Genomic DNA, 22,563 nt, shown 5'->3' with positions numbered 1-22,563 from the left:
CCCTAATATTGCTTTGTGTGGATTGCGGGTGATAATGCTTGTGTGAATTTTATTATATTTTATTGAAAAAGTTGTCACAGGGAACTGCGGATGCTGGTTTGCACATAAAATGCACTAAGTGCTGGAGTAAATCAGTGAATCAAGCAGCATCTCTGGAGAACATTGATAGCTGACGCTTCTGGATTGGACCTGAAACTTCGTGCAAGTTTAGGTCATACTTATTGTCCCATAGACAATGTCCAGGATCAGAAATACTAAGACTATTAACAATTGTGTTGCATCCTTTACTCCTATTATTCCTCAAATGCAATATACCAAAAGCTTTGCAAATCAAGTAAATTCTGCTGCTGTCTAACTTTAATGTTAATATATTTGATTTGCTAGACAATCACCCTGCTGAATACTGAAGACTTAGATATAGATAGATATGCCATTTATTGTCACTATACACGTACAGTGAAATTGAAAGCTGCTCGTACTCAGTGCATACATATAATTTAGTACAAAAAAAACAAGAAACACAAAAAAACAAAAAACAGAAGGGAAGGGGGGGGGGGGGGGATAGGTGCACAATTCTGCGGCGCTATATACATATATACAGATGGAAGTCCGGGTGTTGGGCTGTGAAGTCAGTGCATGTGTGAATTTGAATTAAGAGTAGTTATAATTTTCAGAAAGCAACTATTTCTGAGTCTATTTGTCCTGGATTTGATGCACCTATAGCGTCTTCCAGAGGGCAGCAGGTCGAACAGTCCAAACGCAGGATGGGAGCTGTCTTTGATGATATTGTACTCAGGAAATAGCTGTAACTTTAACACACTATTTCAATGCCAATGGCAATCTACTCAACAATGTGGAAATTGTCTGCCCATAAAAGCAACGTGACAGAAGATGTAATTGGCATTGCTATCAAGTGGCTAATATCAATAGTCTGTTCATTGATTCACAGATTGGATTTCTCCAAGACCTAATCACAATCACAGGAACAGCACCTCATATTTTGCTTGGGCAGCTTACAACCCAGTGGCATGAATATTGATTTGTCTAATTTTGTGGGACATTAGTTTAGTTTAGTTTAGCTTAGAGATACAGCATGGAAACAGGCCCTTTGGCCCACCAAGTCCATGCTGACTATCGATCACTCCTTCACACTTCTTCTTCTTTCGTGTGACGTGCACAGCCTAAAGTTGTAGGACAACTTGTTCTATTTGATCTTCCGTTTGTGCACGTCGAGTTGATTGCATTAGTCGAAACAGGGCGGAACACGTGAAGGTTGCAATCTTCCACCCCTCCTTCACACTAGTTCCACATTATTCCACTTTCTCATCTACTTCCGACACCCTTGGGGCAATTTTACAGAGGCAAATTAACCTACAATCCCACACGTCTTTGGGATGTGGGAGGAAACCGAAGCACCCGGAGGAAACCCACACGGTCACAGGGAGAAGGTGCAAATTCCACACAGATAGTACCTGAGGTCAGGATCGAACCCGGGTCTCTGGTAATTTGAGGCAGCAGCTCTTCTAGTTGCACCACTGGGAAGCCTTAAAGTCCCTGTATATTCATGGGGAGGAATTTTCATGATTGATTTTCATGACTGCTGCAAGTGCCTTTGTCGTGGTCAAACATGATGCCCATGTTAATGTGCGGTGGTCCGGATATTTACTTATTGTGCTTCAACATTACTATGATAAAACTACTGATACATCATAGCTCCATAGTCTGAAATGCTTTGCCTTCTCATAAGACAGTTCAGACTCAGGGACTGTTGAGTAACTGGACTCATTTACAAACTAAAGCAGGCAATAGATTTATCTTTTATTGACAGTAGAAAACCATTTTTTTAAATTAACAGTGGGTCCTACTTGGTCTAGTTATCTTTTAAAAATAAATCCAGATTATTTCATTAACTAATTTTAAATTCATCAGCTCTGTTGTGTGATTAAACCTAGTGCTTCCAGATCTGTCCATCAGCCTGAAACATGAACTCCATTTCCCTTTCTACAATTCTGCCTGGCATGCTGGTGTTTCAAACATTCTCTGTTTGTTTTTCAGAATTGGAGCAATCTGTTTTTTATTAATCAAATCATCAAGATTGCCAGTGCTGTAACCTGTCATAGACTCTTCCATGCGATTACAGCTAAATCTTAGCTGTTAGACAAGATATTTTGTACTTACTGGCATTTTGAGTCAAATGCTCTTGGGAAAAGGCTGCTCTGAAGCAGATAACCTGCAAAGATTGTTCTTCATGAGACAATGTTACACACTGTTCCATTCCACTGACAACATGAATGAGGAATGCCATCCAACTACACTGTCCCATTCATGATGTCACTGGGGGTGACTATTGTTGGGGGTTACTTTGTGACCCCCACGTTGAAAAGGAAGTGAATGTCACTAATTTGTCCCCAAACTTTAAATTAGGAGCTGAGGAGATTATGGAATGAATTACGAGATGTTTAATACTCTAAAGTAGATGAAGAGAGTCTGTCTCCAGTAACTAAGGCATCCAGAAAAATTGGACATGAGATTAGATTAAATATAATAATACAGGCAGCAAAGTGTTGCAATGTCAGCATTAGTGATTGAAGCGAATCGTGTGCCTCAGAATTTTCTTGATGAAATTTACACTACATTTTTATTAAAGAATATGTTCATTATTGGCCTCCAGAGAGAAAGAAGCGAGTGTCCAGGGAAAGCTTATTTTATGTACCTATTGGTACAAACTTTGGCGCAAAACTGATACCAGAGCCTAATTCTGCAGGAGCCTACTGTCCAGCCTTTGAAGTGCATTGTTCAGAGCTTGCTACTCAACAGGCCTTAGAGGAATAGGACGGTAAGGCTTGGCTTGCTACTTTTTCATTGAAATATATTAACTGCCTTGCTACTTTTTAGCTATACTTGGACCTGGTTGTAAATAATCAATTGTCCTCCCTATATAGACTGCAGCAGGTCATGGCTTAACTCCATTCCTTCAGAACTTTAACCTGTTTGCTGCCAAGAATTTTTTTCACTTGTGTACTCTGACTTGAGTATACTCGGGAGTGGCACAGAGCAGGCGTATATTCCAACTCATGCCTGTATTCCAACTCATGCCAAATCCTGTTCACCGATCAGCCCAATTCTTACCAACTGATGCCTGCTCCTAATTTGCTAATACTGATTTTAAACTTCTTGTCATTGTTTTGTTCCTTAACTCTTCATGGCCTTGGCTCGCATTACCTCTCCATCCGTTTTCAGCCCAATAGCGCAAGAAAGGTACACTCCTCCCAATTCTACTTTTTGCACTATTTCATCTTTCCATCATTGACAGTCATATCTTTAGCTGCCCATCTCAACTTCTCCTTTGTCCTTTAAGTGCTCCTTTAGACTTTCCACTTTGATCAAACCATCATTAGTTCACCAAACTATTATTGCTCAGCCCACCTGAAGGGGGAGCACTGGTCTAGGCAATCAACACCCTTACATTCAAGGCCTGCGAAAGAGCTCTGCAAGAAATTGTACTTCTTCAGCTCGTCAGCCCATGAGATACACTGGACATCTCCATCTCCCATTTTTGTACCTCTCCCATCCTACTCCACACATCCATATACTCTTCATGCTTTTAAAACGATATATGTGCAGCTATGATGTCCTGATCGCCTTTTATTGAAGGCTGCTTCCAATTGTAATCTGGCGTAAGACTACAGTTGTCTCTTAAGGGTCTGTCCCACTTTTACGACTTAATTCAAAACCTCTGCCGAGTTTAAAGGACCTAAAAAAAAAAATCAAGATCGTGATAATCTACGAACTCCTACGACCTTCCATGACTCTTGTGTGGGAGTGCAGGTTAATTGGCCTCTGTAAATTGTCACCAGTGTGTAGGAAGTGGATGAGAAAATGGTATAACATGGAAAAAGAGAGAACGAGTAATCGATTGTGGGAGTTAAGTCTTTGAGCCAAAGGGCCTGTGTCCATGCTGCATCTTTATACTAAACTAAACACCTCCTCTATGAAAATTCACAACACCCCTCAAGGCTGCGTAATCAGTCCCTTACTGTACTCCCGAAATATTCACAACCATACAGCCAAATTCAGCTTTAACTCCATCTAAAAGTTAACAGGCGACACCACCACAGTGGATCACATTGCAAACAACCATGACATGGAGTACACATAGGAGCTAGGGAGATTAGTAGTATGGTGTCAAGGACAACAATCCCTCCCTCAATATCAGCAAAATTAAGGAGCTGGTCATTAACTTCAGGAAGCGGGGTGGAGTCCTGTCTCTATTAATCCCTGTCTCTATTAATGGTGCTAAAGTTAAGATGGTCAACAGTTTCGAGTTCCTGAGTGCAAATATCATCAACAAATGGTCCTGGTCCACCCTCTTTGAACGCTATGTCCAGGAAAGCACACTAATATCTCTACCTTCTCAGAAGGCTAAGGAAATTCGACATGTAGCCAATGACTCTTACCATTTTCTACAGATCCATCGTAGAAAGCATCCTATTGGGATTCATGACAGATTGGGTTGGCAACTGATCTGTCAGGACTGCAAGAAATCACAGATTTGTGAACACAGCCCAGTCTATCATGCAAAGCATCCTTGTCCCATTGACTCCATTTGCAATGCATGCTGACTAGGGAAAGAAACCAACATCAGTCTGAAGAAGGGTCTCGACCTGAAACGTTACCCATTCCTTCTCTCCAGAGATGCTCCCTGGTCCGCTGAGTTACTCCAGCTTTTTGTGTCTATCATCAAGGACTGCTCACCCCCCCAGTCATTCTCTTTTTTCCCTTTATCGTGGGGCAGAAGATACAAAAGCTTGATATCATGTACCACCACCAGATTCAAGAACAGCTTCTTTCCCGCTGTTATCAGACTCTTGAACGAATCTCTCAGAAGGGAAGAATGAATTCCTGATCTCTCACTCTACCTCATTGTGGTCTTTGCACATTTTTAACTGCACGTTCTATGTATTTCTAACACTGTTTTCTTCATTCTGTTTCTTTATCTATCTTGCACTACATATTATATTCATGTGTAGTGTAATTTCCTGGATAGGTCACAAACCAATGCTTTTCAGTGTATCTCAGTACACGTGACAATAATAAACCAATTCCAAAGGTCCCTGCAGCTGCTTGTATGATTTATTTTGCCTGACAGATTACTGACATAGTTGGTGAAAGCCTATGAATGCTGTTAAAGTCACATTCCTTGCACGGTCCACACCACCACCTGCTGCTTTACCCACAGCTGCAAGAATGATGCCCAGCTGTTGCCTTTGCATTATCCAAAGCTGACTTAGAGCAGATCACTTTGTCTCGGATTACTGAAGGTCCAAGGCATGATGGCCCCTGCAGCAAGCCAGTTTTTTTCTCACACATTATGGAAACCATGAAGAAAACGGAATCCTAAATCAATAAATTTAAAGTTCAAATTCAATTTTAACGGACTGTCTTACCTTATTTCCTTTCTCTAACCCCAGCACTTTTTCTTTTCTACGTTTAAACCTGTTTTGGAATATTTCTTTCTTTTCTCTTCTATAAAATTCTCTATGTGTATTGCACTCTGTTCTGTGAGACAATTAATCTGATATGTAGCCAAAGAGAAACACAAATTTCTCCTTTTCCAAAGGGATAGAGTCATGCAGCACAGTAACAGGCCCTTCTGCCCAGTTCGTCCATGCCGACCAAGGCACCTCATCTAAGCTAATCCTATCTGCCCACAGTTAGCGGACATTGCTCTAAACCGCTCGTACCCATGTACCTGTCTAAGTGTCTTTTAAATGGTTACAGTGCCTACTTTTACTACCTCCTTTGGCAGCGTGTTCCGTATACCCACCACCCTCAGAGTTAAAAGATTGCACCTTCGGTTCTACTGCTCTCGTGAAGCATTTAAATTACCCTGGCAGTGAGATGAGAATGTGAGGGGGGAATTAGAATTGAGAAAAGCAAAATCATTAAAAGAAGATAGAACTTCAGATGGAGGGTCAGTCAGGAAGGCAAAGAGAACATAAAAGATAATAGTGCATGGTAACAACAGTGGTAATGATAACCAAGACATATCAGGAATGGACAAGCATAAAATTGCACCACAAATGTTCAGAAAAAAAATAGAAAGAAAAAATTATTTTCTTTATCTGAATGCACACAACGTTCATTCCAAGAGAGAAGAAGTGATGGCACAAATAGACGTAAATGGGAATGATCTGAAAGCCATTAAACAGACACAGTTGCAAAGTAACTAAGGCAAACAATTGAATGTACAGGGGTATTTGTATTCAGAAGGATTTGCAGAATGGAAAATGAGATAGCACAGGTCTGTTAATAAAGGATGAGATTACTGTGAAGTGAGGAGTGATATTGGCACTGAAGCTCAAGATCCTGAATTGAAAATATAGAAGTCACTGGTGGAAACATTTTAGGTCACCTAACAGTAGCTCTACCTTCGGACATAAATAGTTGATTGTAAAAAAAAAAAATTGCAATGAATGTGAGTGATTTTAATCATCATATAGTTTGGATAAATCAAATTGACAAAGAGAGTCTTTAAGACAAATTCAGAGAGTGTATTTGGGATGCTTTCTGAGAACAACACATTGAGGAACGAACCAGACTATTTTAGAGATAGTATCATGTAATCTTGAAATAAATGATACTCAAGGAAAGAATGATTATTGTAAGGTAGAAATTAGCATTCAGTTGGACTTGATATTATAATCCCTACTATAATTGGCACCTTCTTACTATCTTGAGTGGGGTAGGGGTAAAAACGTAATTGGGGTCATCAGGTGGGCACTCTCCTTCCTTGGTGTTTCGTTGCTAGGCCCACGACACCCGGCTCCCCGCTGTTTTACCCCTCCTGCTGGTCATTTTGCAGCCCAGTTGGAGTCCTTCCTCTTCAGCCACAGCCAGTTGCTGCTTCGCTCGGCAGCCTCTGACAGCGGCCTGAAGGCTTGCCGGAAGGCCTGTTCTCGAACTTCCATCGCCATGGTGAAGGCTAGCGGGGAGATGGTGCAACCTGCCATTATTCCCACTTCCAGTGATTGCCATGATTCTGTGCATTCTGTTGTTTAATACAGAATTGCAAATCTTGGAAGTAGTTTCTGACCAGGTTTGTAATATTCTTTGGCACATGAAAGAACTCGAAGGCTGTCCAGAGGAGAGAATGGGAACAAATTAGAGTGAGATGCTATGAATCCCAAACTTAGATAAAGGCAGTCACAATGGGAAACTGGGAAAAATATTTAAGCAATAGAGGAGTAAAATAGTGATGGTAGATATTCAGGAGATCTCAGTTAAGATACATTCAGTAGGATATAACGACTGGAGAAGGATGGAATACCCTTGGGGAACTAAGGAAGTTAAGGATAGTCTCATTGTGCATTGTGAAGATTAGTGGGAGGCCAGAAGATTTGAATATCTTTAGAAACCAATGAAAGATCATGAAAACAAAATTATAAAAAGGGGAGAAAACTGAGAAAAAATAATATCAAAATAGTCTAAAAACAATGAAAGATAGTTAAAAAAAAGACACAGAGTGCTGGAGTAAGTCTGCGGGTCAAGCAGCATCTCTGGCCCATGAAAAGGTGATGGTTTGGGTCGGGACTATTCTTCAGACATGAGAGAAGGGGGAGAAAGCTGGAAGAGAGAAGAGGCAGGATAAAGTGGGGAGGGGGGGGGGGGTCAGGTAGGGCAAGTTCAGGTAGGGCACAGGGGAGTGGAGTGTAAATAAAGGGGAGTGCTGTTGTAGGGGAAGAAGGGAGGGTTGAGGGTATTGTAGTGACCTAAAATTTGAGAATTCAATATTCATACCGTTGGGTTGCATGCTACCCAAATGGAATATGAGGTCTTATTCTGCGAGTTTGCATGCGGCCTCACTGGAGGAGTCCCTGGACAGAAAGGTCGGTATAGGAATGCAAAGAGGAGTGTTAAAAATCAGGAGATCCTGTAGACCTTAGCAGACCAAGCACAAGTATTCCATGAAATGGTTGCTGTCAACTTACTTTGAGGATATGACTGGAGAATTAATAATGAAAAATAGATAAGTGGCAGTGATTCTAAAAACATATTTTAGATTGGTCTTTACAGTAAAAGGCACCAAAACTATCCAATTATAATAGAAAATCAAGGCACTAAAAAGAGGAACTCAAGGCACTAAATTAAGGCACTAAGAAAATCTTGACACAAATCCTTATATCACCTGTCCCTATATCTCATCCCTCACATCCATCAGGAGAAGAAGCCTTTCCAGTTGAGATAGAGGTTCATATGCATGTCCTCTAACCTCATCTACTGCATTTGGTTCTCCTGATGTAGCCTTCCTAACATCGGCGAGATCAAACGTGGTCGCCAACCATATCGCCGAACACAGGAGGTTTAAATGCAACATTACAGAGTGTGGGTAAGACTGCATCCAGGGTTACTATGTAGAGTCTTGGTCTTGTAGTTATGGAATGATATCCCTGCACTGGAGGCTGTGCAGAGAGGGTTTACTGGATTGATTCCTTTAATGAAGGAGTTGACATAAGGGGAACGTTTGGGTAGGTTTAGCTTCAATGAAAGCAGTTTAGAAGAAGGAGGGGTAATCGTATTCAACATGGAAGATTTAAAAAAACATTGGCAAGGTGGTTTAAGATATTGCCAGAGAGGATTCCCCTGGTGGAAGGTACATAAAAGTAGTTTCAGAATAAGAGGTTATCCATTTAAGAGGATCATGAATCTCAGGAATTACCCACAAAGTATTTTCTAATCATCCTTTTTTAAGCTTTGTTAAGGTATTGCTCAAGGTGATGGTTCAATGTGATGACAACAAGATATGTTTTGCTTACAGGAAAACCTGAGGCTTTCCAACACATTGCAAGACCATGTGGCCGCTGCAGAACATGTATGAACGTGACGAGCTTCACCTCCCTGTTATATCTCCCCTCCTGGTAATATTGTTGTCAATTGCACAAAATGCCTAGTAAATATCTTAGTGCTTGGTTGCTTCATGCAGATTAATGTGAGGTCTAAAGTGTTGCTGGAAAACACATTCTGCTACTCAATAATAAAAAAAACAAGCAGCTTGCTTACAAATGAACATTAATAGACTCATATTTTGAACTGTTTATACATAACCAGACATCAGCACCTGAAGTACAGGTTGAATTTGCCCACGTCTGTCGTGGATAAACCATGTGGACCATATCACAATTAGTTTCTACTAATCTATATGAACTGCATTTACTTCCTGGTGCTGGATTTTTAACATAGTTGGACAAATTCTTACAATGTTTGTTTTTTAATATTTAATTATATTAATTCTTGGTACATAGAATGTGGGGAAATAGTGTAGTAGTGTACATGTGCTGTGCTTGAGAAAGCTTCTGAGAATCAAAACTGTTTATATGAGGTTCTCTTATTGTCCTGTGGCATTTGAAACTTCCTATCATTTTTCCATTTCTTCCTTCTAAGATACATAAGAATCTTTCTTTCTACATAAGAAATAAATCTAGACATCAACACTTTCCCACTCTACACCTGATCCCTATATCCCTTGACTCCCACGGTGTTTATCTTTCAATTTATTGATCTCATGATCTTGATATCATTCAGCACTTTGGAGATGGGAATTCCAATGCTTGTCAATTCCCTGATTGACTAAATTTCTTCTTACCTCCAACCCAAAAATTCATGGTTTATGATGGCCTGTAGTTCCTGTAGAAGGGCAGCTGATCGGGTAAAATATGTGTCTGCAAGAAGAGGTGGGGTCAGAGGGAATGGAGAAGAAAGAGGGCCCTGAGATGCTTTGACGTTCAAGAGCTTGTGATCGGTGACTCCTGAAAAGGGGAGAACATTTGTAAGAAGATAGGAATGAAGTTGTAAAGAGGACCACCACTGTGTTGAGTCATTTTTGGATTAGAGAGGCAAAGTGCATGTATTTTGAAGTGTGTGATGTTGATTGAGGATGTCTGAATGTGGCAAGAACTATGGCTCAAAGGTCACCAAATATCTTGGACAATGTTTGCACTCATGGTAGATGTAAATTCAGTTTTAATTCACATGGAATGAATCAAAATCAGACGTTGCTGAGGAAAAGGATCTTGAAACATGTAATCATTTCTGTAGGCATGCATGAATCTTTAGTCAATATAAAGGATTACTGAAAGCACAAACAAGGGTAGTGTGGGGCATAATTCATAATTAAATTTGCCTAATCTTCAGGTCTGAGAAAATTTCATTTCTATACAAATTGTACGAAGGTTATTGGTAAACAAGCGGAAACTCTACCCAATGGGTAATTGCTAATTTCAAGCTCTGTTAGAACAGGTGCTATTCAGACAGCAGAGTGGATAAAGGTATCAATTAGTTCAGATTTTACCCTATTGGTGTTATTGATAATTATTGAAAAGTATGTAAACTATGAAGAAGTGTTAAAAACATGGATTACAAAGCTGATTTCTTGAAAGTGTGGTGCAAGTGACCAAGCTTGACATAAAGACTGAATTTTAGAAAACATAAAGATAAGAAGTAAAAGCATATACAGGCCGTCAGACTTGCTTCATCTATCAATGAAAATTAATGTCAAATCCATTTAACAAAGCAGCAGTTTCCTACACTAGCCCCCTCCCCTACCCCTTGATTTAGTTAACCCAGTAATCTATCTATCTCTATCTTGAATATACTCAGCCTCTATGGCACTTGGATTGAGGATTCCAAGACTTAATATCCTCTGAGAGAAGATGTTTCTTCTCATCTTTATTCTGAATGGCCAAGCCCTTCAATTACTTTGAGACTGTGATCCCTGGTTTAGTCAGTGGAAGTCCATAATTAACTTCTGCCCATTAACGACTCCAAGAATGATAAACATTACATTAACAGGTTTATATTGACCAATTCTGTTTATTACAGCCTCCGAAATTTTAAAGGTTTAACTAAACATGATTTGATTTTCATCAATCAATACTGACACTGCATAATCCATTATTTATTTCCATGTATGCCATTAACATAAATTGCAGGAGTTACTTATGTCAGTAATAGTGGCTATATGGACCGACCTGCCAGAGGCATAGAAGAGGCAGATACTATACAAACATTTAAATGATATCTGGACTGGTACATGGATGGGAATGGTTTAAAGGGATATAGGCCAAATATTCTAGACATGCCATCTTGGTCAACAGGGGCAAGTTGGGCTGAAGGGCTTGTTTCCTTGACTCTGTTTAAATTCTGCAACTCCTTCTACATCTGGTTAAAGCATGATGAATAATATGTTGCAATAGTATAAGCTGAGGCATGGTAGTTGGCCCAAACATGGCAGCAGCTCCATGCAGGGTCACTGGATTCTGAAGCTGTTCTCAGAGGACAGAAGAAGCCTTCATTTAACTACTAATGCGACCTACTAGATTGGACATGGAAATATCCATTGGGAATCAAACCTATGGCACCATGTGAGGTTCCTTATGGTTGTTTCTGTTTGGAATTCCCCTGAACGATTGCTGTTTCACTACGACAGAATCTTTGGCATCTTTGAATAGTCCGTTACAAGCATCATGCTCGTTGATGTCTTATATTTCACACCCTTTAATTCAGTGCGAAGCATTTTCTTGGAATCAAACACACAAACCCAGAGCCAACTGACAAGTGGCAAAGCAACAATAGAACAGATTAACAGAAATTAAATAAGAACATGTGCCATTCTGGGTCCAAACCTTTCTTCAAAAGAAAGCCTTCTTCTGAAGAAGAGTTTTGACCCAAAACGTCCCCTGTTCCCTTCCTCTAGTGATGCTGCCTGACCCGTTGAGTTACTCCAGCTTTTGGTGGCTATCTTTGGTGGCATCTACTGTTCCTTCCCACACATGAAACAAGTACAGTTGGTTCAGAAAGTCGATGGTCTATGAGTATACATTAGCACCCAGTGCCAAGACCTGCTTTATACCTGAACTGACATTTATTACGTCCATATATCCCTTCACTATCGCCTCCTCCACAGACACCAATGGACCATTGTGGCCTCCAACTTTCCTTGGCCATCAGAGCGGCTCTTTTGTTCTGAACCTTTTCATCTCTAGTTTCCCTCTCCCCATTGCTCTCAGTCTGAAGAAGGGTCTCGACCCGAAACATCACCTATTCCTTTTCTCCAAAGATGCTGCCCGACTGCTGAGTTCCTCCTGCATTTTGCGTTTATCTTCGGTGTAAACCAGCATCTGCAGTTCCTCCCTACACATTGAATAGTGCCATGCTGTGAAGAGCCAGATCCGTGTGTACAGTGTGTTACTAAATGGCTGTCCACTTTAAGAATCAGGATCTGAGTCCATACTTGACTTCTCTGAATGCTTTTCCTGCTTGTGGCCTTGAAATGCACAAAGCTGGCGTTGACCTGGTGAAGTGAAGGCATGTCAGTGTTGCAGTGGGCCTTGAACTCTCACTACCCGGTGTCCTGACATTATTTACACAACGTTTGCCATCTTGAGACTGCGGACACCTGAGAGCCCCCGGGGATGATAGCTGCAGCGAGGTTAACGGCAGAGCGGTGCCCAGAAACGTGAAGAGAAGCGAAACTCCGGGAGCATCTCTGCCCCGGTGGGCGATTATTTAAAAAAACAAAACGTGAACAATGGCGAGTGTACAAATGTTGAATTGTTATCCTGGCAGTTTCTGGCGTATGGCACTGAATGAGAATAGTGGGTAGGCTAGGCCGGACTGAAATTCAAAAACGCTCCGCATCATTTTCACTGCTGGGGATCTACAGCGGGGCGGGCGGGGGAATCCGCTCTCTATCCATTTATCCACCAGCAGTCGCTTCCAGCCCCCACCCCCACGGCCAGGGCTGCACTCTATGTGGAGCCGGGAGGCGGGGGTGGTGGGGCATCGACAATTTCCTCGCCCGTCTTTCCATTAAGTTCCGCTGCTTTGGAAAGATGCGATCGAATGGAGCGGATGGCAGCCTGAGTTAATAATAGCCGGAGGCTGGGGTTGTCAGTCAGGGCAGCCCACTGCTTCCCCTTTATATCGCTCGCCTCTATCCCTTCCCTATTCCGTTTTAGACCCGCGTCTCCACTGTTTCCACAAGCCAGGCTTCACTTCCCAAAAAGCCACCGGCATTTGACGTGCTCTACAACCCAGGACCGCGACGGAAGACGTTTAAACCAAACTCAGCCCCGTTGTCTCAGTGTTCAATCTTTTGAGAACACTTTTGTAGCGATTGTCATGTAAGTTGGATGATTTTATTTATCCTCTACTTATCTGTCACCCGACCAAGCAAGGCTTTCTTCGATCAGAGAACACTTTGTTCAGGCAGGCGTTTCATTGTATGTGCGCGGTTTTATTAAAGACACAGTGTAGCGCGAATGCTGCTGGTTGTATCCAAACTAGGGACATTTCTGTGGCAGGGAGGAACGCGGTGTCAAGCAAGAGTGTTACAATGGACCGAATGAGAATCAGCGCCAGGATTCGAGTGTGTGTGTGTGTGTGAGAGAGAGAGAGGGAGAGGGGGAGAGGAATGGGAATTGGAGCAACTGCTTATTGCTGGGGCGAGTGCCGACTGTTATTGTCTTCGATGAATAAAATTGGCACCTGGGCCATTACGAAGGAGGTGCGTTTTATGCACGTGTAATTTTGAGTAATACGAGATCGTTATTATCATTTTTATTCCAAAAATTGTCGAGTAAGTATTCTGGTCTAAAAATATGTTATTAAAAAAAGCGTTGGAAGTGCTTTCCTTTGTTTTACATACTGTACAGTTTATGTCGAGTGCGGTCCTATCTGTCATCTTTCAAGCACTCCCATTCTCTCCCTCTCACCACCTATCAATGCGCCGCGAGTTTTCTATTGTGTCTGGAACTGACACACCCACCGTCGGGAATCCGATCGGATGGTCTCGGCGGCTGGAATGCCGAGTCCTAATCAAATGGCAGGCAATGGATGTGGGAAATGGTCGCGGGGTGCAGGAGGTAAAATACTGTACTAATCAAGCTCAGTTAACCAAACAACTGTCTCAAACCGTAGCATTATGTCGCCTACCCAGCTTCAATGCCGCTTAGTCTACACGGACTTTCAAAATTTCAGGTTTAAAAAAAAAGAATAAACCGCGATGCATAGCGGCCGATAGTTTTAGTTTAACGTGTTTGAAACCAGAAGAAAAATGTATTCTGAAGAACAACAGTAGTATGTAGGAAGGAAACACTGTTCAATTTTAATCCAAGACCCTGTAAACTGTACAGCATATACACACCTTTGCACTTAGAACAAAGTATTTGCTGTATTAGTACTATTCAGAGCTTATTATAAAAACATATGAAAAGCAAGTAACCGTTTCTGCGTTAAATTAAATGGAGAAACGGGTCTTCGAGTAATCTCCCTTGAGAGCCCAAAATACACCACCCGTCCCTCTCCATGTCACACACCTTATGTAGGGTGGAAATCTATTGTTTCTTCAGCTTCAAAATGTAGGGATCCATAGTTCAAGATGTTCTGATAAACATTTTTCCAGGTTTCCCTCTCAGTTTCTCCTCCACTGCAAGAGACGTAAACAGTCTATCCATTCTCTCCTGGTAACAGACACATTATATCCCAGACAGAATCCTGATGAATAAGTTCTATCTAGTACAATCATATACTTTCTATAGTACATTGTGCAGCCCTCCACACAGTATTCTAGCTGTGGCCTAACTGAGTTTAATATATTTATTCCATCACCTCCCTGCTCTTGTATACTATGCACTGGCTAATGAAGGTAAGTGTAATAATATCAAGAGCAGAGTAGACCCAAGTGCAGAGAAGACACGGGCCAGTAGTCAGTTACACTCAAAAAGGCTTTTCATACAATCCTGATAAACAATGTACAAGGTTCAGCATGCAAAAATCCACAACTGTGCCGAGACAGAGATAATCATCAGCATTTAAATAGGGAACTCAATAGGTAACACAAATGATTGTGTCACACAGGTGAAAATACTTAAACATAATTGAACAAAAGACAATATAGTCTATGCCAGCCTTAGTGGTCAGCAGGTGCTGTGATATGTAAGTATTTGACCTGCCTTTTTTAATCTACCAGTGTTGCCACCTTCAGAGATCCTTAGATATGCTACAGGGTCCATTGGAATGGATTTAAGGAGGACTAAATTGTGTCCTGTCCTTAATAGTCCCCTCCAAGTGCATCACTTCACACTTACCAAGGCTAATGTCCATTTTCTATAGCTCTTCCCATCTTACCAACAGTAGCTTAAGACGACCAACACTATTAATTTTGATATCATCTACAAAGTTACTGATCCTACCGCCTCTATTCGTATCCAAATTGATAATGTATATGTTAAAGATCCCAGCACCAATCTCTTAGGTGCATTAGTAGCCACAGACTTCTCATCAGAAAGCAACCCTTCACAATCACCCAATACCTCCTATATCCAAGACAATTTTGGATCCAATTTGCCAATTCAATGTTTTCTCAACAAATAAGCAGAAGGTGTTGCATGAAAATTGCAGGAACAGAATTAGGCAATTCGGCCATCAAGCCATTCAATCATGGCTGATCTATCTCCCCTAACTCCATTCCCTGCCTTCTCCCCATAATGCCTGACACCCATACCAATCAAGGACATCCCAAGAGTTGTAACATATTGCACCAGTCATCCATGTAGGAATGTTGTTGAAGTCCTTACCGAAGTACATGTAGCCTGTATCAACTACTGTCCTCATCAATGCTTTATGATATCTCTTTTTTAAAAAAAAAGGTCAAATTTGTCAGACAGAATCTCCTCCTGTCAAAGTCATGCTGTCTCACTTTGATTGATACCTGCCTTTCCAATGGTTAATCCAGTCTCTTAGGGGGGTTTCCAATAACTTCTCTACCACCAGTAAGCACAATGTTAGAAAGTTCTTCTGTTTCTCTCCCTCCGTGTATTTATTCCTCACCCAACATCCGAAACAGATTGCTTTAACTCAGCATAAGATCTTGTTGCAGGAAAGTTGGCTTTATTTCAAGAGTTGCTTATTGAGCGTGTAGCACTTGGGGATGGTTTTAAATTTCTTTTTGTTTCTAGATTGTCAAGCATCATACTAAATTGAATAAAATATCCATTGAGTGTTGGAAGAGAGATATTACTGAGAGATAGTATGTGCATTTATGTAATATTCTTAATGACTCTAGGACATGCCAAAGCATTTTACAACCATTAAAGTACTTATTTTGAGATGTCATTACTGTAAGAAAATAAATAAAAGATTTTGATTCTCTTTATGAGGCTGCTTTTGGAAGCTGTGATGTGTACTGGTTAATGTTCCACTGCTTTAAAACGTTTTTCTTGTTTAGCAGGAATAGTATTATGCAAATGGTTCAGTGGGTAAACGAGTCAAATAATAGAGAACTGTCTCAGATTCAATGCCTGATTTGTATTATGTTTGCAGATCTCTGCTCGGGGCAATAGTTTTGGACACATTAAGTACCCTTGGGCCTCCCAAAAAAAGAGGCTGAAGATATTTTCTACTGCATTCAATTATAAATACCGAGTGGATGATCCATTTTGGTTGCCTCCAGTGTTCCCCTTCGTCACATTTGCCTGTTTAAACCCTTTATGATTCAATCTGTATACATTTTAGAAATGGTTGAACTTTACAGAAATATCTGTGGGACTAGACAACAAAATGTAGAGCTATGAATCTCTGTTCTTTGGCACCACTCGCCAGAGCTACCACACTAGCACCTGTCCCATAATATGAAAAATTGACCGTCTCCCACTGTTGAACTCCCACCATTAATATCTTGGATGTGCAGACGCACTAAACTGCATATGCAAGGATCTTGAGAAAATCAAAGTGCTGGAAGAACTCAATGTGTCGGGCAGCATCTTTGGAGATAATGGACAGGTGACCTTTTGGGTCGGGACCCTTCTTCCAACTGGGGGCGAGAAAGGTGGGGGCGCGTCAACACCTGCCAAGAGATAGGTTTATACAGGTGAGGAGGTGGGTGTACATTGGCAGATGGGTGGAGTAAGTGAGAAAGGCTAGAGGTGAAAAGGAGGCAAAAATGTGTCAGATAAAGAAGAAGAGAAAAATGGAAAGCAAGAGGGAGAGATATGAGTGGAAGGGGACAGCGGAAGAGAAAAGAAGGGGAACAAAAGGGTATGAAGGGCAGGAAAGGAACAGAGAGGGGTGGAATTGGGGAGAGAAATCGATGCGTACGGGTTGAGGGTGAATGGGAAAGAAAGGACCGTGGAAGTCAGTGTTTGAAATTGGAGAATTCAGTGTTCATACCATTGGGTTTTTAACTACCCAGTGGATTAGAAATTACAGTTCTGAAGAGAGACACAAAATAACTCCAGCACTTTGTGTCTATCTTATTGACCCAAACTGTAGTTTGACATTCCATTTCACAATGTTCATGGGCTGTTATTGGTTACACAATGGATGACGTGTAGCACTTTAAAAAGCAAGCACTGCCAAGCATTACACTTTGCATGCATTATGTAACTAGACACAGGGTTCAACATCATCTTTAAATTTGCAGATGAGGCCATCATTGTTGAACGAAGAATAGGTAATGAAGAATAGGCTGCATCCCAGAGTACTCAAGGAAGTAGCCCCAGAAATAGTGGATGCATTAGTGATAATTTTTCCAAAACTCTTTAGATTCTGGAGTAGTTCCTGAGGATTGGAGGGTAGCTAATGTAACCCCACTTTTTAAAAAGGGAGGGAGAGAGAAAACGGGGAATTAGACCAGTTAGTCTAACATCGGTAGTGAGGAAACTGCTAGAGTCAGTTATTAAAGATGGGATAGCAGCACATTTGGAAAGTGGTAAAACAAAGTCAGCATGGATTTGTGAAAGGTAAATCACGTCTGACGAATCTTATAGAATTTTTCGAGGATGTAACTAGTAGAGTGGATAAGGGAGAACCAGTGGATGTGTTATATCTGGACTTTCAGAAGGCTTTTGACAAGGTTCCACATAAGAGATCAGTATACAAACTTAAAGAACACGGTATTGGGGGTTCAGTATTGATGTGGATAGAGAACTGGCTGGCAGACAGGAAGCAAAGAGTAGGAGTAAACGGGTCCTTTTCACAATGGCAGGCAGTGACTAGTGGGGTACCGCAAGGCTCAGTGCTGGGACCCCAGCTATTTACAATATATATTAATGATTTAGACGAGGGAATTGAATGCAACATCTCCAAGTTTGCGGATGACACGAAGCTGGGGGGCAGTGTTAGCTGTGAGGAGGATGCTAGGAGGCTGCAAGGTGACCTGGATAGGCTGGGTGAGTGGGCAAATGCATGGCAGATGCAGTATAATGCGGATAAATGTGAGGTTATCCACTTTGGTGGCAAAACAGGAAAGTAGACTATTATCTGAATGGTGGCCGATTAGGAAAAGGAGAGATGCAACGAGACCTGGGTGTCATGGTACACCAGTCATTGAAAGTAGGCATGCAGGTGCAGCAGGCAGTGAAGAAAGCGAATGGTATGTTAGCATTCATAGCAAAAGGATTTGAGTATAGGAGCAGGGAGATTCTACTGCAGTTGTACAGGGTCTTGGTGAGACCACACCTGGAGTATTGCATACAGTTTTGGTCTCTAATCTGAGGAAAGACATTCTTGCCATAGAGGGAGTACAGAGAAGGTTCACCAGTGATTCCTGGGATGGCAGGACTTTCATATGAAGAAAGACTGGATAGACTCGGCTTGTACTCGTTAGAATTTAGAGGATTGAGGGGGGATCTTATAGAAACGTACAAAATTCTTAAGGGGTTGGACAGGCTAGATGCAGGAAGATTGTTCCCGATGATTGGGGAAGTCGAGAACAAGGGGTCACAGTTTAAGGATAAGGGGGAAATCTTTTAGGACCGAGATGAGAGAAACATTTTTCACACAGAGAGTGGTGAATCTCTGGAATTCTCTGCCACAGAGGGTAGTTGAGGCCAGTTCATTGGCTATATTTAAGAGGGAGTTAGATGTGGCCCTTGTGGCTAAAGGGGATCAGAGGGTATGGAGAGAAGGCAGGACTCTGCGTACTCGAGGCCTCAGCTTGGTCACGGCGTTTTTTAAAAATATGTTAAAAAATGGCCACGAGTAAAAAAAGGTCGCCATGGAAAAAATCACTACTTTTTTTACTCGTAGGTTCAGTTATAGTAGGTCGTAGTAGGTCGGCATGTTAGTTGTAGGTAATCGAGGGTAGTCGAGGATAGTCGTAGATAGACTTCATCATAGTCGAAGGGAGGTTGAAGGAGATCGAAGGAGGTCGTCTTCACACTCCACTGTCCAATTTTCCTGAAGTTATTCGTAGCTGGTCTTCAACATAGTTGAAGGAGGTCGAAGGAGGTTTTCTACATTGCCCACATGCTGCGTGGCACCGACACCCGAGTCCACTTGTATGAGTGTTAATATACATACCGCAGAGCCTGGTTTCCAGTCCCCTGGATGAAGTGGGTAAGACCTCTCTCTGTGAGACATATGTGATGATTCATACGCAGTGGTTATTCTCTACTGCACTAGTTGAATTTTCAGGACTTGGAATGTCAATTTCCTCATGAATAGACCCAAGCAATAAATCTAAATGTCATATAATATTTTGGGAACAAAAATTGTAAGACCATAACATAATTGCCTTTTATACATAATCAATATTCTTTCTTCGAAGTTGTTGCCTTCACTGTGGTGCCTGCAGTCTCTTGCCTCACAACATTACCAACCTGCTAAAGTGGACAAGAGACATCTCAAAGCACTCATGCTTGTCCTCTTGATCATAGCACAGTGGCGCAGTAGTAGCATCGCTGCCTTACAGCACCAGAGACCCGGGTTTGATCCTGACTACAGGTGCTGTCTGTGTGCAGTTTGTTTGTACGTTCTCCCTGTGACCACGTGGGTTTTCTTCGAATGCTCTGGTTTTCTTCCACACTCAAGACCTATGGGTTTGTGGGTTAATTGGCTTTTGGAAATTGTAAATTGTCACTAGTGTGTAGGTTAGTGCTAGCGTATGGGATGATCGCTGGTCAGTGCTGACTCAGTGGGCCGAAGGGACTGTTTCCGCGCTGTACTCTAAACTCTACAGTCTTGAATTGGACACTTGGATTGGAAAAACTGTCCATGTCATGGATCTGGCTCCCTCATTCAGTATGCGCTTGTTTCCTGCAGTAGTAGTAGTGCTCATGAAAGGACTTGAAATTGAAACTCAACCATGCAAGTACTTCTTAATTTATATATAACAACAGATTATTGATGTGTGCTAAAGGAAATCAGCCCAGAGCAATAGGAATCATGCCACAAATAGAAACATCCTGCATTTATCTCAAGTTTCAGCAGAACAGCAAAAACTTGGGCAAACGTAATGGAAGTAAAGTGATAAAGAACCCTTCCAATGAAGGTTAAAAATAGATGTCCGAGATGGGGTATTGGAAAAAACTGAAAATTATCCATGCTAGCAGCCATGTGAAAGGATGCTTTAGTCTCTCTGCATTAGTGGATACGATGGGATCGGACTGTGACTGGGTAGATAGCAGACAGATGAATGAAGCAAACAAAGGAGAAGAATTTAAGAAACCTTGGTCCAGATCTTGCTGTAATGGGGCAATTTTGTAGTGTGTAGAGTTTGATGTTGTCAGGCATTTATCAAGCCGTACAATGTTAATTTAGTTCCCATAGAAATGCCTGATGTCTTTGTGATTAGATTTGTGGATGGTTTGACCATAGGTGGAGGGACAGGTGGTGTTGAGGAAGCAGGGAGGCGGCAGAAGGACTTGGAACAGGTTGGAAGAGTGATAAAAGAAGTGTGGTCAACTACGATGTAGCAATATCACTGCATGGGTGCAGCACTTATGGGTACGACTGAAGGACTCGAGGTGTGATGTGATACTGCTTCCATTAAATGAGGTTGGGATCTGATAAACTGCTTTAAGTGAGCCTTCCTTCCCCCTGATATGAAAATGAGTGCAGCACAATGTCAGAGAAAATGATTAGGAAAATAGAATAGTGTAGAATATAAATAAGAAGCTCGTACTTCAAAGCTAGATGGGATTTAAAGTAATACAACCACCCAGTCCAGGTGCTGAGGAAAGAAGCTGAAGGGCTCTGACCACAATTTTCCAATTCTCATTGGATCTGGAAGTAGGAAGGACAGCTGGGGTATTGCCATTGTTCAAACCGTAGATTAATGATAAGCCAAAACACACTGGGCTAGTCAGGCTAATTTTTCAGAGGGGATGATTCAACACAAAAGGAATTGGTTTTTTGAAAAGTTTGGATTAATGCTGAACCTCTTCATGAATTTACCGATGCATACTCATACTTAATTAGATGATATATTGTTGGATGAAGAAGTCGGAGGGTTGTTGTTGTGTAAATGAGCATTGCAGGTTTTGACAAACCGCTACATATAAGTTATTTGTTCAATTGGTGGATATGTGCTTGGCCAAGCTTGAGAAAGCAAAGGGTTGAGGAAGTAATGTTGTGTTTCGGACTGGAAGGAAATGCACACCAGTTTCCTTTAGAGATGGGCTTTGAGACTATTGGTCTTTCAAAACCCAGGAACATAAATAGGAGGATATAACAGAATTGATGAAATGGACAGACACCTTTATTTAATGCAGATAAGTGTGAAGGGTTATATTCTGCTCGGGATAACGAAGGGAAACTATGATTTTAAGAATTGTGAAAGAATAGAAAGTGCTAGTACTACACATATATAATTCTTTGCAGGTGGCAGGATAGTTCTGTGCAGGCTGCATAAACAAAAAGAGTACAGGATTTTTGGCTTTATAAATAGCAGCAATGAATACAAAAGCAAGGAAGTTTTGCTAAACTTTGAGAAAATTCTGGTTAAGCTGCAGCTGGAGCATTGTGGTTATATCTGAGCACTGCACAATCGGAATGATCTCAGCAACTTGGAAAATATGCACAAAGGAAGGGAGACCGGTTATGTCGCAAAACGTCAGAGCAAAGAAGTTTAACGGGACATCAAGTGTGATCAAAATCATGAAAATGTTTAATTACATAAGGAAGAATGAATTGCTTTAATTAGTCATTCATTTAATGGCTTTAATTCAAAATTAATCTCGGCCTAGGAGCGACGATTCTCCAACTTTGGCAACATCTTTGCAACCTACTCTGCTCTCTCTCAAGTGCAATTACATCCTTTCAGTTATTGGGTGGTGAGGTGTACACAATTTTCTCGCTGTAGCCGAGAATCGATAATATATGGTCATTAACAAAAGACAAAGGAATATCAAAGAGGGTGGTATATTTTCATGCGGTATACATGAATTTTATCAAGGTGTTTAACCATGTGCAGGTTGATTAATAAAATAAAACTCCAGGAATCCAAGGAAAGTAGCAAATTGGATTAATGTTTGGTTCAGTAGCAAAAAGCAATGTTTCATCATTTCTGGATGCCTTGCTATTTGTGGTGTAAGTAACTTGTCTTAGACTAGATAAGCCATTTGCTGATGATAACTGACACTGCCAGTGTGGTTGATAATTAGTTTAGTTTAACTATACAGCACATAAACAGGCCCTTCGGCTCACCGAGTCTGCACCGACCAGATCCCCGCACACTAACACTATCCTATACACACTTGGGACAATTTTCAATTATACCAAGCC

The 22,563-nt window shown here is 41.3% G+C and overlaps 1 protein-coding gene across 2 annotated transcripts in view; it reads left to right on the top strand.

Moving 5' to 3' along the window:
* Window positions 1–571: 571 nt before the first annotated feature.
* LOC129705211 (microtubule-associated tyrosine carboxypeptidase 1-like) overlaps window positions 572–22,563 on the top strand; it is a 48,475-nt gene continuing 26,483 nt past the window's right edge. Inside the window, exons 1-2 of one of the 2 annotated variants that reach the window (XM_055648678.1) lie at window positions 572–2,836; window positions 8,819–8,918. In XM_055648678.1, coding sequence (XP_055504653.1) covers window positions 8,853–8,918 — 66 coding nt within the window. In that variant the 5' untranslated portion in view covers window positions 572–2,836; window positions 8,819–8,852. Of the gene's footprint in view, window positions 2,837–8,818; window positions 8,919–12,355; window positions 13,182–22,563 lie in introns of those variants that run through there. The other variant, XM_055648679.1, reaches the window with a different exon arrangement.

The sequence above is a fragment of the Leucoraja erinacea genome, chromosome 17 (genome assembly GCF_028641065.1).
Source record: "Leucoraja erinacea ecotype New England chromosome 17, Leri_hhj_1, whole genome shotgun sequence".
NCBI lineage: Eukaryota > Metazoa > Chordata > Chondrichthyes > Rajiformes > Rajidae > Leucoraja > Leucoraja erinaceus.
The sequence above is the reverse complement of the archived record's forward strand: the minus strand, read 5'-3'. Positions and strand labels throughout refer to the sequence as shown.